The sequence below is a fragment of the Pongo abelii genome, chromosome 3 (assembly GCF_028885655.2).
Source record: "Pongo abelii isolate AG06213 chromosome 3, NHGRI_mPonAbe1-v2.0_pri, whole genome shotgun sequence".
Classification (NCBI taxonomy): domain Eukaryota; kingdom Metazoa; phylum Chordata; class Mammalia; order Primates; family Hominidae; genus Pongo; species Pongo abelii.
Window position 1 is genome coordinate 175,264,911 of NC_071988.2, and position 15,329 is coordinate 175,280,239.

General features: G+C 38.9%; 1 protein-coding gene across 5 annotated transcripts in view; it reads left to right on the forward strand.

The window, feature by feature from the left end:
• Positions 1 to 15,329, forward strand: part of MND1 (meiotic nuclear divisions 1) — a 72,476-nt gene that overhangs the window by 50,447 nt on the left and 6,700 nt on the right. For 4 of the 5 annotated variants that reach the window (XM_054554597.2, XM_054554596.2, XM_054554598.2 and 1 more), the window contains 3 exons: positions 2,339 to 2,453; positions 10,266 to 10,465; positions 14,258 to 14,302. In XM_054554597.2, coding sequence (XP_054410572.1) covers positions 2,339 to 2,453; positions 10,266 to 10,465; positions 14,258 to 14,275 — 333 coding nt within the window. In that variant the 3' untranslated portion in view covers positions 14,276 to 14,302. The remainder of the gene's footprint in view (positions 1 to 2,338; positions 2,454 to 10,265; positions 10,466 to 14,257; positions 14,303 to 15,329) is intronic. The other variant, XM_002815222.6, reaches the window with a different exon arrangement.

Sequence of the window (15,329 nt, forward strand, 5' to 3'; positions counted from 1 at the left end):
ATTTTTAAAAATCATTTCACTTTCTATTTTCATCATTATCTAAACTATAGATTTATGACTTTAAAAAATATTGAAGATCAACATGAACCACTAAGCATTTCATCCGGGTCTCTATTTGTATCACTTGATTGGGAAAGAAAGCAACTGGAAAACTTGTCACATAGTAGAAAGTAATACAGCAAAGCTTTACAGCGGCTTTATGCTTTCAAAGTTATTTCACATATATTCTTTTATGTGAATCATCAGCACAGTCACAGATAGGAATTGGAGAATAGTCATTTCTGAAGAATATTCAAGGAAAAGTAAACTCTGGGCATAACCTGAAGCTGTTCTATTTCCTCTTCAGTTGACAGTAGCAACTACCACTTCTTTATTTGTTCCTTTTGTTTGTTTTTTTTAAACACTGGCAATAACCACCTTCAACTAATGGTGACATATGCTTGCCCAGAAGTTGTCAGCCAGTCTAGTTTTAATCCACTGGAACAAGTGCATCTTGCGGGGAAAAACCCACTAGCAAACATAGTTGCCGCCTGCAGATATCAGAAGAGTTTAGTGGTTCAGAAAGGTTCCTAAGAAAGATGAAGTCTTGTGCTCATCCTGATCTTACCAGCCAGGACTTTTCAGAACTACCTAGCCCCTATCTGCTAATTATTCTTGATGATGGTCGTGATCCTGCTGTTGGTAAAGAAGAAAAATAGTTAACGTGTATTCTGCTTACTCTGAGCCAGGCAACTACTGTTCTAAATGGATTTTGTATATTTATTGAATACTACCAGCAGTCTAGGGAGGTGGCTACCGTTACTGTCTCCATTTTGCTTTCGAGGAACTGGAGGCACAAAGAAGTTAAATACTTTGGCAAAGATCTCAGTGATAGTGATTGTCTAAGATTGTTTCAATGCATGATACCTGGAGAACTATCATTATATTCACATTGGATGTTCACCACTTTGCTTCTCCTGTCTTTTTTTCTCCTCTTGATTTTGTTTTGTTTTCTTTTGTTCTTTGGTTTGTTCTTTAGAGATGGAGTATCTCTGTATTGCCCAGGCTGCCCTTGAACTCCTGGGCTCAAGTGATCCCCCTGCCTCAGCCTCCTGAGTAGCTGGTACTACAGGCAGGCACCAGCACACTTGGTGACAGTGTTCCTTTTGAAGCATGTATAATTTGGGTATTGATGGCAAATAATGACCATCTTCTTATATTCTAGTTATTTTAAAATCTCTCCTGAGCTGTGCTAATGTGATATACACTAACCATGTGTGGCTATTTATATTTAAATAAAAATTAGCTACAATTAAATTTAGTTTCTCAGTCACAGTGGCCACATTGCATATATTGAGTAGCCACATGTGGCTAGTGGGTCTTGCAGTAAAGAGTGCAGATCTAGAAAGTTTTCCTCACTGCTGAGAGTTCTGCTGGGCTGTGCTGCTTCTGAGCGTGCTGCTCTGTATATGCAGTCTCTTGTACAAATGCTAGCAAAGGAACTCTTTTCACTTTGGAACCAAAAGGAACAGCTAAAAGCAAAGTAGAAAAATACAAATAAAAAATACAAGGTAGCTGGCAACCTTACGAGTCGTGTTAGGCAGTTTGAACTTTACTTGATTTTGCCTCGAATTTATCCTATGATTCTGTACTATAATCTTTGCCAACATTTGGTTTTTGTTTGGGCTTACTTTTCAGGTTTCAGAAATACAAATTGAATACGTATAGCACTATGACTTCTACCTGCTAGTGAGAAATATGGCTAGACATTTCAAATGGTTTTTATTGGATCATATTGTATTTTGAAGCTTTATTCTGGTTTACCTTTAAAGAATAGGTGGTGGGAGGCCTCAAGCTACAATTGTATTATTTCTTTAAATGTATATAAAATATAAAGGATATATTAAAATATTCTTAAAAATTGAAAAATTGTCTAGAACACTTTTAAAGATAATTGTATAATGATCGATGTTGTCTTAAAATGTTACTTACACATATAGACATAATCTTGTGAAACTACTCAAAAAGTAGTATAATTTTTTTCTCTAACATACGACGACATGGTCATCTTAGAGTTCTAACATGAACCTCTCACCTATTTATGAGCATTCCATTCTACATATTAACTCCCATTTAGTTATTCAATATATATAAAAGATACTTGAGATTTCAGGAAAGATGAGAATTGAGCTTGTTCTTATACTGTGAATATCTGTGTGTGTATACTTATATATTTAATGTTAAAAGTCTAATGCACATCATTTATAAGAAATAAAATGAAATTGTTATAAAATGTATTACCTTACAACATATAGAATTTTGTTTGTGTTAATTGAACATAAAACTATCTGGAATGCAGGAAGAGCGAACCAGGCTAGCAAAAGAGCTTTCTTCACTTCGAGACCAAAGGGAACAGCTAAAGGCAGAAGTAGAAAAATACAAAGACTGTGATCCACAAGTCATGGAAGAAATACGTAAGTTTGTGTCATACCTTAGGGATCTTTAACTTTGATAATGAAAAAGACTTTATATTTGTAGTTGCCTGCTAACCATTCTCCATGTATATGAGAAAATAAAACCAGTTAAGATAGTATTCTGTTTGTAGTACTCTAATTTTGTATTTGTAACATAGTAGGAAAATATTGCTTTAGTATTGCCATTAAGAAGTCTTAATGTGCCGGGCACGTTGGCTTATGCCTATAATTCCAGCACTTTGGAAGGCTGAGGTGGGTGGATTGCTTGAGCTCAGGAGTTCAAGACCAGCCTGGCCAACATGGTGAAATCCCATCTCTACAAAAAAAAACACAAAAATTAGCCAAGCATGGTGACAGATGCCAGTAGTCCCAGCTACTCAGGAGGCTGGGGTGGGAGAATCCCTCAAGCCCAGGAGGTTGAAGCTGCAGTGTGCTATACGTGCCATTGCACTCCAGCTTGGGTGACAAAGTAGAACTCTGTCTCAAAAAAAAAGTCTTAATGTTAGAGCATTGAACAGTGACAACTTTGAAATTATAAGCATTTTAAAATTAAGGAAGATGTGTGGGATAGAAGGATAAAGACATAAAATATAAGGTTAGAGAACTGAGGAGTCAGAAAAAGAGCTAATTTGGCCTCAAGAACTTTGATTCTGTAAAGAAATCCATCATTATCTTCTAGGAAAAATGATACCATAAGTAGAAAAGTTTGCAAGTTGCAGAAAATCAGTCTGTACATTGAGTTGCCTTTTAAATATACCAGTGATTTTTTTTCCTTCTTTTAGACCAGAGTCCCCAGAGCCTTGTTTTGAATAATGTTTATATTTTTTTAAAGATAGAAATGTGAATATTTGAGGAGATAAAAGAGTATAAAAAGACAGAGCATTTAATTATTTGGGAAAATATTTATAACTTTTAAAATAATTTTCTGTCTTAGCCTGTCTTTTATTTAGGAAACTTTACCAAGTGAAACTTATAGAAAAACTGATTTTATAGTGTGTGATAGAAGGCTTTGAAAGAAATGGAAAATATTTGGTGTGTTAAAATTAACCTGAGGATAGTTTGATTGCAACTAAGCTGGCCTAGTCCTTGGCAGTGGTCTTTACAATTAAAGAATTTTAAGCAGTTCAGTTAGTGTAAATCTAAAGTTAAACTTCATTTTAGAGACAGGTCACTGCTTTGCACAACTCCAGGAGGCACCATTCACGTATATGGAGTACATAGCCTAGGTGGTGATATGTAGTGCCACTGGTTCAGCTGATTACCCAGGATGATTTTCAAAGAGAGGTGGAGGCAGAAGAACTCCCTGAGCCAGTCATTGTCTGTAAATTAAGTATTTCAGGAGACATGTCAGCTCTTTTATGCTGACCACAGATTTATTTGTCATCGTCCTGCAGAAGAAAGTGCTAATCAAATCTACACCTACAAAAATAAACACCTAATCTGTTTGAAAGTTTTAACTAATACCAGATGATCCTCAGTGAGCACAAGCACATCACAACAGGAGAGTACCTCACAGGTAGAAGGTTACTGTTAGGAAGCCAGGCCTGCGTATGATTCATCTTCAAAATGAAACAGACTGCTTGTTCAGGAGGACTTAGAACATTGTGTACCTTATCTAGAGCACCTTCTCATTCTCTTGCAAGAGAACTTCAAGCACAGTTTTCTTAACTAGGTTGAATACTTTCAGGTGATTTATTTTCAGGACAGCATGACTGTGCCCTCTAGCAGTTCATCATGAAAAATCTGAGTTTCACGATAACCAAATCTGACCCTTCATTTACTCTTACTTGCCTTTTTTCCTGATTTCAGTTTTGTGTGATTCTTGGACTTTTTCCTTGGTGTGCTACCTCTTTGCTTACCTGTTTCATTCTCTTTTATGTCTGGGACCTACAACTCTTAGGTATATCCAAAAAGACATAAGCTTTTCCACTCCGTGGTCGCTATTGTACTGCCACAGCTATTTCCTTGGGCAGATGACCCTCACTGACATCACCTCCAATTGACTCCCCAGTCCTTTTCTTAATTTTGATACATTCTTCCCTCTCAGGAATGAATAAAACTCTTATTTAGGCTTACTAAACTACTGTAACCTACACTGATAGTGACCCTGAGCCAGTGGATCACATTAAGGTTCAGGAAATTAACAGAGATAGGGAATTGTGCCAGACCAATTCATGAAGTGGGGAAAACTTGTATTTTAGGCATGTAATTTAAGATGTTGCCATTCCTTGTAGGTCTGATTCAAGTAGCACTTTTGGCAAACACATCACCTCTTAGGTAATAAAACTTCAGAAAAGAAGTTCAGGGTATACAAAGGACGGTGAACTTTCTGGAGGGTGGAATAACACAGTTGAGGAGGCAGCAACTGAAATTTTAAACTGGTTGCCTGCATTCTGCTGTCTATCTTAACCCTTGAATTTATAACTTTGGTAATTTATTTCCCAACCCAAGGAAAACATGCCATTGTGAATGAGTATTACAGTATATGAGGTCTCACTGAGAGAACAAACCTGAAATTTTCTGGTTTTCAGTGAGATTTTTTTTTGGAGACAGGGCCTTGCTCTGTCTCCCAGGCTGAAGTGCAGTGCACTTCACTGTAGCCTCAACCCCCGCAAGCTCAAGTCATTCTCCCACCTCAGCTTCCCAAGTAGCTGGGACTACAGGCACATGCCACCATACCCAGCTAGTTTACTTTTACTTTTATTTTTTATAGAGATGGTGTCTCGCTGTATTGCCCAGCTGGTCTCGAACTCCTGGCCTCAAGCAATTCTCTCCCCTTGGCCTCCCAAAGTTCTGGGATTACAGGTGTGATTCACCATGCTTGGCCTTTATCATTTTTCATCAACATCAGACTAGGTTATCTTTTAATAGTTATTTATACAACCATGTAAAGATGGATCCTGGAGAACTTATAATGGAGTCTATTAGAGATATATTAATTTTTTACTTGGGAATGAGAGAGTAAGAATCCTTCCTTCCTGGCTTTGTGCATTTTAAAAAATTTATTAAAGATTATCATCTTTTTTTCCAGGCACAGTGGCTCATGCCTGTAATCCCAGCACTTTGGGAGGCCAAGGCAGGAAGATAGCTTTAGGCTAGGAGTTTGAGATTAGCCTGGGCAAGAGAGTGAGACCCTATCTCTACAAACAATTTAAAATTAGCTGGTCATGCTGGCATGCACTTTAGTCAAGTTTTCTTCCTCCAGTTTTATTACCTTTCTACTTGAGAGGCTGAGATGGGAGGATTGCTTGCACCCAGTAGTTCAAGGCTGCAGTGAGCTATGGTCGTGCCACTATACTCCAGCCTGGGCAACCGAGTGAGACCCTGTTTCTTGAAAAAGGATTAACATCTAGCAAGATAAAATTCATTATGTCTGGCATACAAGCAAAGACTACCAGGCCTGGAGAGAAGTGGGAAAACATGATCTATAATGAGCAGAATACTCCATCAATCAAAATTGACCCAGAAATTAGGATCAGAAGACCAGAACATTTAAAAAGTTATTATAACTGTATTCCATATGTTCAAAAAGTTAAGTGGAAATAGAGAAGATATAAAAAAGACCCAGGTCAAACTTTTGGACATGAAAACTACAATGTCTGACATGAAAAATACACTATGGTAAATTACCAGCAGATTAAATTTTGCAGAAGAAAGAATTGATGTTAGTTGAAGATACAGCAATAGAAACATCCAAAATGAAACACAGAAAATAAAGAATTTAAAAAATATGAAAATGGGGCCAGGCGCAGTGGCTCATTCCTGTAATTCCAGCACTTTGGGAGGCCAAGGTGGATGGATCACTTGAGCCCAGGAGTTCGAGACCAGCCTGGACAGCATATGGAGTCCTTGACTCCCATATAAATAAAATAAAAATTTTAAAAATATGAAAATGGCATCTGTGAGCCTTAAGACAACTTCAAGGGACCTATAGATATGTGTAATTACAGTCCCAAATGGAGTATGTTTTGGTGGGAGGAGAGGTTGCTGAGCCAGAAAAATATCTGAAGAAATAAAAGCTAAAGTTTTTCAAATTCGATGAAAAGTATAAACCCACAAATCCAAGAAATTTAAATATTTAAGTAGTAGATGCCAGTGATCCCGTTATCACTAACTTTAGAGAACTTCTTAAGACTTTAACCTCTACTCACCCCAAATCTCCATTCCTCAATGAAATTATTGTTTTTAAAATGCACTTTTTGATAGGGGTTTCATGGGATTTCAGCTATCATGGTAACACAGAACAGATTATACTGGATTAAAGGCTTATGAGTTTCACAAATTGATTTTAATAGGATTTGGTTCTTAGTAGCATGGCTATAGCCCCCCATATTATATTGCTCAGGCTTATCTCTAAGTCTGTCATGATTTTATTCAGAGAACAATTTGGTGACTGTAGCCATAACCATTTGTTCATATGCGGCATGGCTATGTATTTTCTTATTTCTCATTAACACCCGTGAGAAATACATATATTTAATTATGCCAGTTGAATTATTGATATCATTAAGCAAGTATTTAGAAGACTAATTGCTTTGGAGGCAGAGGCAGGCAGATCACTAGGGGTCAGGAGTTTGAGACCAGCCTGGCCAACTTGGTGAAATGCTGTTTCTATTAAAAATACAACAATTAGCCGGGCATGGTGACACACACCAGTAATCCCAGCTACTCTGGACGCTGAGACAGGAGAATCGCTTGAACTGGGGAGGCGAAGGCTACAGTGAGCCAACATCACGCACTGCACTCCATCCTGGGTGACAGAGCGAAACAGTCTCAAAACAACAACAACAAACATTAATTGCAATATCAAAGAAGTGATATTTAAAAGCAACAATTCTTATTTATTTTGAAGGGGAAAAGCAACAATTCTTTAAAGAATTTTTTAATGTAGCTATTCTGACCATTATTCAAATGTGACCAGATAAAACATGTTAGTAGAAATTAAATTCCCACAAAAATACTTGAAAATATCTTAGAGGTACTTAAGTAATTTTCTTATAAATAAATGCCAGGATGACAGTAAAAGGTGGAGTAAAGACTTCTGAAACTTTGCCCTTTCAGAAAACTTGCAAAAATTGTTGTAGTCTACTTTTTCAGAACTCTGGAAATTAACCAAAGGCTTACAGGAGCCTACTGAGGAAAATTAGCAGACTCTGAGTAAGAATAATGAGCTTTGCGGTATTGAATTTGCCTATACTCATTTCCCACTCTCACCTCAGCAGTGACCTTGAAGGATAACAACCCTGCATTCCTACTGTCTAGGGGAGCAAAATGCAGCTGGAGCTCTGTAAGAGCCTTGATCCCAAAGAATTGTCATTATTTACATGTTTGGTGGTTCCCTGGAGGACACCAGTAGGAAAAACTGTCTTTATTTGATCTGGCCTGGGGTATGCCCAATGCTAAAATCCTCTCTGTGGGGAGTGTTTGTCTATAACAATTATAAACAATAATTTTAACTTCTCAGTTAATCATTGTTGATGAATAACAGTTGAGGCAAACAGTAGACTAATCAAAAAGCCTAAAAGGGCCAGATGCAGTGGTTTATGCCTGTAATCCTAACACTTTGGGAAGATTGCTTGAGCCCAAGAGTTCAAAACCAGTCTGAAGAAAATGGCAAAACTCCATCTGTGTAAAAAATTTAAAATTAGGCATGGTGGCATGTGCCTGTAGTACTAGCTACTCAGGAGGCTGAGGTGGGAGGATCACTTGAGCCTAGGAAATCAAGACTGCAATGAGCCATGATGGCGCCACTGTGCTCCAGCTTGGGTGACAGAGTGAGACCCTTCTAAAAAAAAAGGAGAAACTAAATTATATGTTCATGAGAGCCTTGAAGAGCAACATATTCCTGGAAATATAGAAGGCCTACATGCATGCTTAGGGTTGTTCACATTCTCAGTAAAAACCTGGGACAGTCCCCACATCTAACTGACCTTGATGCTCTGTGCAAGCAAGAAGCGAAGACTAAGTCAGAGTTATAAACTGCCTTGCTGAGAACGCATGTCGCAGCACATGCAAACCCTCGTAGCAAAGACGGCTGAGCCCGTTGGAAAAGAGAACCTCTTCATAGAGGTTTAGTCCAAGCGTTTAAGGAAATCTCTGTTCAATTAATAGCTTGACCGCTAAGCTAACCAAGTAGAGACTTCAGTGGCCACACTTAAGAACATGGACTTTACAGATTGAGTTCAGGAAAATTACTAAACAAATTGTAACAACTACTACAAGCAACAATCCACAATCCTGGGGAGGGGGAAAAATCTGCTTTCTAGGGTTGCTATTTATATATATATATATATATATATATATATATATTTTTTTTTTTTTTTAGACAGAATCTTGCTGTGTAACCCAAGCTGGAGTGCAGTGGCACGATCTTGGCTCACTACAACCTCTGCTTCCTGGCCAGGTTCAAGTGATTCTCATGCCTCAGCCTCCCAAGTAGCTGAGATTACAACGCCTTATATTATTTTTTAAATTAATTATTACTTTTTTTTTTTGAGACACTCTCACTGTCGCCTCAGCTGGAGTGCAGTGGCATGATCATGACTCAGTGCAGCCTCAACCTCTTGGGCTCAAGCAATCCTCCTGCCTCAGTCCCCTGAGTAGCTGGAACTACAAGCACATGCCACCGTGCTGAGCTAATTTTTGTATTTTTTGTAGAGACAGGATTTCACCATGTTACTCAGGCTAACATTTTAAATATCCAGTTTTGCAACAAAAAGATTGCAAGACATACAAAGAAATAAACTATGGCTCACATACTGGAGTAAAAATGTTTCAATGGAAACTGTTTTCAGTGGAAACTGTTTTCAATGGAAACTGTTCCTGAGAAAGCCCACGTGTTGGACTTACTAGACAAAGACACTTTAAATATATTCAAAGAGAAATGAAAAAGGAGAAAATCAAAACCAAAAATTGGTTCTTTTTTTTTTTTTTTTTTTTTTTTTGAGGTGGAGTCTTGCTCTGTCACCAGGCTGGAGTGCAGTGGCATGATCTCAGCTCACTGCAACCTCCGCCTTCTGGGTTCAAGCAACTCTTCTGCCTCAGCCTCCTAAGTAGCTGAGACTACAGGCAAGCGCCACCACGCCCAGCTTTTTTTTTTTTTTTTTTTTTTTGTATTTTTAGTAGAGACGAGGTTTCACCATGTTGGCCAGGATGGTCTCGATCTCTTGACTTCGTGATCTGCCTGCCTCAGCCTCCCAAAGTGCTGCAATTACAGGCGTGAGCCACTGCATGCAGCTTTTTTTTTTTTTTGAAACGGGGTTTCACTCTTGTGGGAGTGCAGTGGTGCGATCTCGGCTCATTACAACCTCCGCCTCCGGGTTCAAGCGATTCTCCTGCATCAGCCTCCTGAGTAGCTGGGATTACAGGTGCCCACCACCACGCCCGGCTAATTTTTTTTTTGTATTTTTAGTAGAAACGGGGTTTCTCCATGTTGGCCAGGCTTGTCTCGAACTCCTGACCTCTGGTGATCTGCCCGCCTCGGCCTCCAAAAGTGCTAGGATTACAGGCATGAGCCACCACACCCGGCTAATTTTTTTTTTTGTATTTTTAGTAGAAACGGGGTTTTGCCATGTTGGCCAGGCTTGTCTCGAACTCCTGACCTCTGGTATCTGCCCGCCTCGGCCTCCAAAAGTGCTAGGATTACAGGCATGAGCCACCACACCCGGCCCAAAAATTGGTTCTTTAAGCGGATCACAAAGTAGACAAACCTTTAGCTAGATGAAAGAGAAATAGAAAAAAATTAATAGCTGGGACTAGAAGTGTGCACTGCTACACCTGGCTTATTTTTTTTTTTAATTATCTTTTTTGCAGAGACGGGGTCCTGCTACACTGGTCTTGAACTCCTGGGCTCAAGCAGTCCTCCTACCTCTGCCTCCCAAAGTGCTAGGAATCCAGGCGTGAGCTATTGCACCCGGCTGAAAGACAATATTATTAAGGAAATACTCCCCAAATTGATCTACAGATTCAATGCTAAACCTATCAAAATTTCAGCTGCTTTTTTGCAGAAATTGGTAAGCTGATCTTAAGTTTCATATGGAAAGGCAAGAGATCCAGAATAGTCAAAAGAATCTTGAAAAAGAACAAAGTTACAGACTCAAATTTCCCAATTTCAAAACTCGCTACAAGGCTACAGTTATCAAGACAGTATGGTAGTGGTATGAGAATAGACATACACAGTTTCGGAGGCCGAAGCAGGTGGATCACGAGGTCAGGAGATGGAGACCATCCTGGCTAACACGGTGAAACCCCATCTCTACTAAAAATATAAAAAATTAGCCAGGCATGGTGGTGGGTGCCTGTAGTCCCAGCTACTCGGGAGGCTGAGGCAGGAGAGTAGCGTGAACCCAGGAGGCGGAGCTTGCAGTGAGCCAAGATCATGCCACTGCACTTCAGCCTGGGCGACAGAACGAGACTCTGTCTCAAAAAAAAAAAAAAAGAATAGACATATAGATTAATGGAATGGAATCAAGAGTCCGGAAATAAACCCAATTGATTTTCAACAAAGGTGCCAAGACCATGGAATCAGGAAAGAAATCATGTTTTTAGCTTATGGTATTGGGCACAACTGGATATCCACATGCAAATGAATTAATCTGAACCCCCACCTTACATCAAAAAAATTAACTCAAATGGATCAAAGACCTACATGGAAGAGCTAAAACTATGAAACTGTCACCCAGGCTGGAGTACAGTGGCGTGATCTCGGCTCACTGCAGGCTCTGCCTCCCGGGTTCAGGCCATTGTCCTGCCTCAACCTCCGGGTACCTGGGACTACAGGCACCCACCACCACGCCTGGCTAATTTTTTACATTTTTAGTAGAGACGGGGTTTCACCGTGTTAGCCAGAATGGTCTTGATCTGACCTCGTGATCTGCCCGCCTCGGCCTCCCGAAGTGCTGGGATTACAGGCATGAGCCACTGCGCCAGGCCGGATTTATTATTTCTTCATCCTTGGGTTAAGCAACAATTCCTTGAATATGACACCAAAAGCAGAAACAACCACAGAAAAAGTAGATAAATGGACTTCATCAAAATTAAAAAGTTTTGTACAATATCAAGAAAGTAAAAAGAGGCTGGGCACAGTGTCTCATGCCTGTGATCCCTGCACTTTGGGAGGCCAAGGCGGGCGGCTCATGTGAAGCCAGGAGTTTGAGACCAGCCTGGCCAACATGGTGAAACCCCATCTCTACTAAAAATACAAAAATTAGCCAGGTGTGGTGGCACACATCTGTAATCCCAGCTACTCAGGAGGCTGAGGCAGGAGAATCGCTTGAACCAGGAAGGCAGAGGTTGCAGTGAGCCAAGATTGTACCACTGCACTCCAGCCTGGGTGACAGAGACTCCATCACAAAAAGAAAAAAAGAAAGTGAAAAGTGAACTCAGGATGGAAGAAAATATTCACAAGTCCTATATCTGACAAGTGTCTAGTATCCAAAATATATAAAGAACTCATAATACAACAATAGAAAGACAACCCAGTTGAAAAATGAGCAAAGGATATGAACGGACACTTCCCCCAAGAAGATATACAGATGGCCAGTAAGCACATGAAAAGATGCACAAAATCATTAGGAAATGCAAATCAGAACCCCAGTGAGATACTACTTCACACTTGTATTAGTCTGTTTTCACACTGCTAATAAAGACATACCTGAGACTTGGCAATTACAAAAGAAAGAGGTTTATTGGACTTACAGTGCCACGTATTTGGGGAAACCTCACAATCATGGCGGAAGGTGAAAGGTACGTCTCACATGGTGGCAGACGAGAAGAGAGCTTGTGCAGGGAAACTCCCATTTTTAAAGCCATCAGATCTTGTGAGACTCATTCACTATCATGGGAACAGGGCAGGAAAGACACGCCCCCATAATTCAATCACCTCCCACTGGGGTCCTCCCACAACATGTGGGAATTGTGGGTGTTACAATTCAAGAGGAGATTTGAGTGGGGACACAGCCAAACCATATCAACACCCATTAGGATGGCTATAATGTAAAAATAGAAAATAACGAGGCTGGGCATGGTGGCTCACGCCTGTAATCCCAGCACTTTGGGAGGCCGAGGCAGGTGGATCACCTGAGGTTGGGACTTGGAGACCAGCCTGACCAACATGGTGAAACCCTGTCTCTACTAAAAATACAAAATTAGCTGGGTGTGGTGGCGCATGCCTGTAATCCCAGCTACTCGGGAGGCTGAGGCAGGAGAATTGCTTGAACCTGGGAGGCGGAAGTTGCAGTGAGCCAAGACCACGCTATTGCACTCCACCCTGGGCAACAAGAGCAAAACTCCATCTCAAAAAAAAAATAGAAAATAATAAGTGATGAGACTGTGGAGAGACTGGAACTCTTAGATTGCTGGTGGTATTATAAAGTGGTGCTACCACTTTGGCAAACAATTTATCTCTTCGCCAAAATATATACCCAAGATAATTGAAAATATGTCCACACAAAAATTATTTGTATTAGCAGAAACAGCCCAAATGTCCATCAGCTGATGAATGGATAAGCAAATTGTAAAATAGTACCTAGCATAAAAAAGAATGAGGTATTGATACATGAATGAACCTTGAAAACATTGTGTTAAGTGAGAGAGGCCAGACCTAAAAGACCACATATCGTATGTTTCGTTCATATGAAATGTACACAAAAGGGAAATCCATAGAGAAGAGACAGCAACTAGGTTAGTAGTTGCCAGGGGACGGAGGGAGAAGGAATGTGGAGTGAGTGCTAAGGGGCACAAGGGTTTTTTCTGGGTGATGAAAAAAATGTTCTGGAATTAAATACTATAATGGTTGTACAATTTTGTGACTATCATAAAAACCACTGAAAGCCAGGCATGGTGCCCCATACCTGTAATCCTAGCACTTTAGGAGGCCAAGATGGGGTGGATCGCTTGAGGCCAGGAGTTGGAGACCAACCTGGGCAACATAGCAAGACCCCTATCTCTACAAGAAATAAAAAATGAGCTGGGCATGGTGGCGCATGCCTGTAGTCTCAGCTGCTCAGAAAACTGAGGCAGGAGGATTGCTTAAGCCCAGGAGTTTGAGGCTACAGTGAGCTATGATCACACCATGGCACTCCAGCTTGGAAGACAGAGTGAGACCCAGTCCCTAAATAAGTAAATAAATAAATAAAAATTACTGAATTATATAGTTTACTATGCTGAATTTTGTGACATATAAATTATCTTTCAATTAAAAATGCCATCATTGTAAGTAATAGTTAATGCCCCGTTAATCATGGCATTGTTACATGCTGTGCAGATTAACTTGAAGTACATAGTATACATACAGATACATTTGATAGCACGATGTGTATTTAACTCTAAAGTAAAAGTAAATACTTCCTGCTATGAGATTACTTTCTTATCACTAAAATTTTTTTTAGAGTCACACTTATTGTGGTCTTATAATGCCTATATAGTAAAATTCTTATCATTAAATTTAACTTATTTTGTTGTATTTTGGTATGGTGAGTTGTTTGAAAAACATCTTATTTAAACTTACATGTTGTCTTTAAAGGAGCAAGTACAATGATGATGGACACTTAGGAAAGGGAAATTGTTCACTTTGACTTTCCATTAATTACTAATATTACTGCAACTCCCTAAATTTCCTTGAGAATTTGCAAGAGTTTGTAAAATACAATATTATGTCACTATTTCAGCTTTTTTCATAGCCATTTTATACATAAATTTTATAAAAATTTTGTTCATATGAAAAAATACAAATGTATACATAGCTAAAGATAATTTTATATATATATATAAATACATTTCATTTTATATATATAATTTTTTTTCAGGCCAAGCAAATAAAGTAGCCAAAGAAGCTGCTAACAGATGGACTGGTATGTACTATAATAATGCTGATAAACTATAGCTAAACTCCCTTCACACTTACTGTGACGTGAAATTCAGATACCTTGTGCTAGCTTTGTTCAAGAAAGGACGTTAATGTAAAATGTATGCATTACTGAAATGTTTACATATTAAATCATTTCAGTTATTTAAGGTTTTTTTATAATCTTATGAGTCATTTTGTAAAGCATAAGATATTTTTGTAAAACTAATGATTGCTTCCAGTTTTAACTTTTGTACAACTTTTCCCAAGATAAGTCACTTGGGCTAATCACTTAACTTTCATATATATTAATGTAAGCTACACATTAAGATAATGAAATCTTAAAGATTTATCATCTTGCTAATAATAATAATAATAATAGCTAAGGTTTGTTGAGGACTATTTGCCAGTTATTGTAATGTCTGTGGTTCATTCTCATTTTATCTTCATGATAATCTTGTGAGGTAGATATGATTATTATCCCTAATTTAGGAGACAAAACTAAGACCCTCAGGAGTCCAAGGCCACACATGTGTCAGACAGCAGAACGGGAATTATAATCCAGCTTTTTTGGCTGGACTTAAAATGACTATGTTTAGTCAAAGGCGATTAGTCACTGGAAGAACATGCTAGAGCCAGGTTTCTCTGACTCCCTGTCCAGGCCTCTGTTTCACACAAAAAATATAATAATTATTTTTTTCCTACTCTATTTTAGAATTAAATAGATTGGTAAAATCAATATAATTGGCCTTTCGGATTTTTTTTTTCTGAAATTGCAGTTTCATTTATTACAAAGTTATTTCTTAAGTAAGGTAATGCTTTAGTGATAAGAACAGAGGGTGAAACAGCAAACTGACATGAAATAAGTGTCCCACAAAGTATAAATAAATGTGGATTTTTCGGTTAAATATGAGATAGGAATCCAAGGTGATTTCCCCCAGTATTTTCAACAAAGAGGCTCAGCACACAGTAGGCACAGGCAGCATGTGTGTAGTGGGAGGAAGGTGGCTTTGAAAAGAATCCAAGCTGTTCTC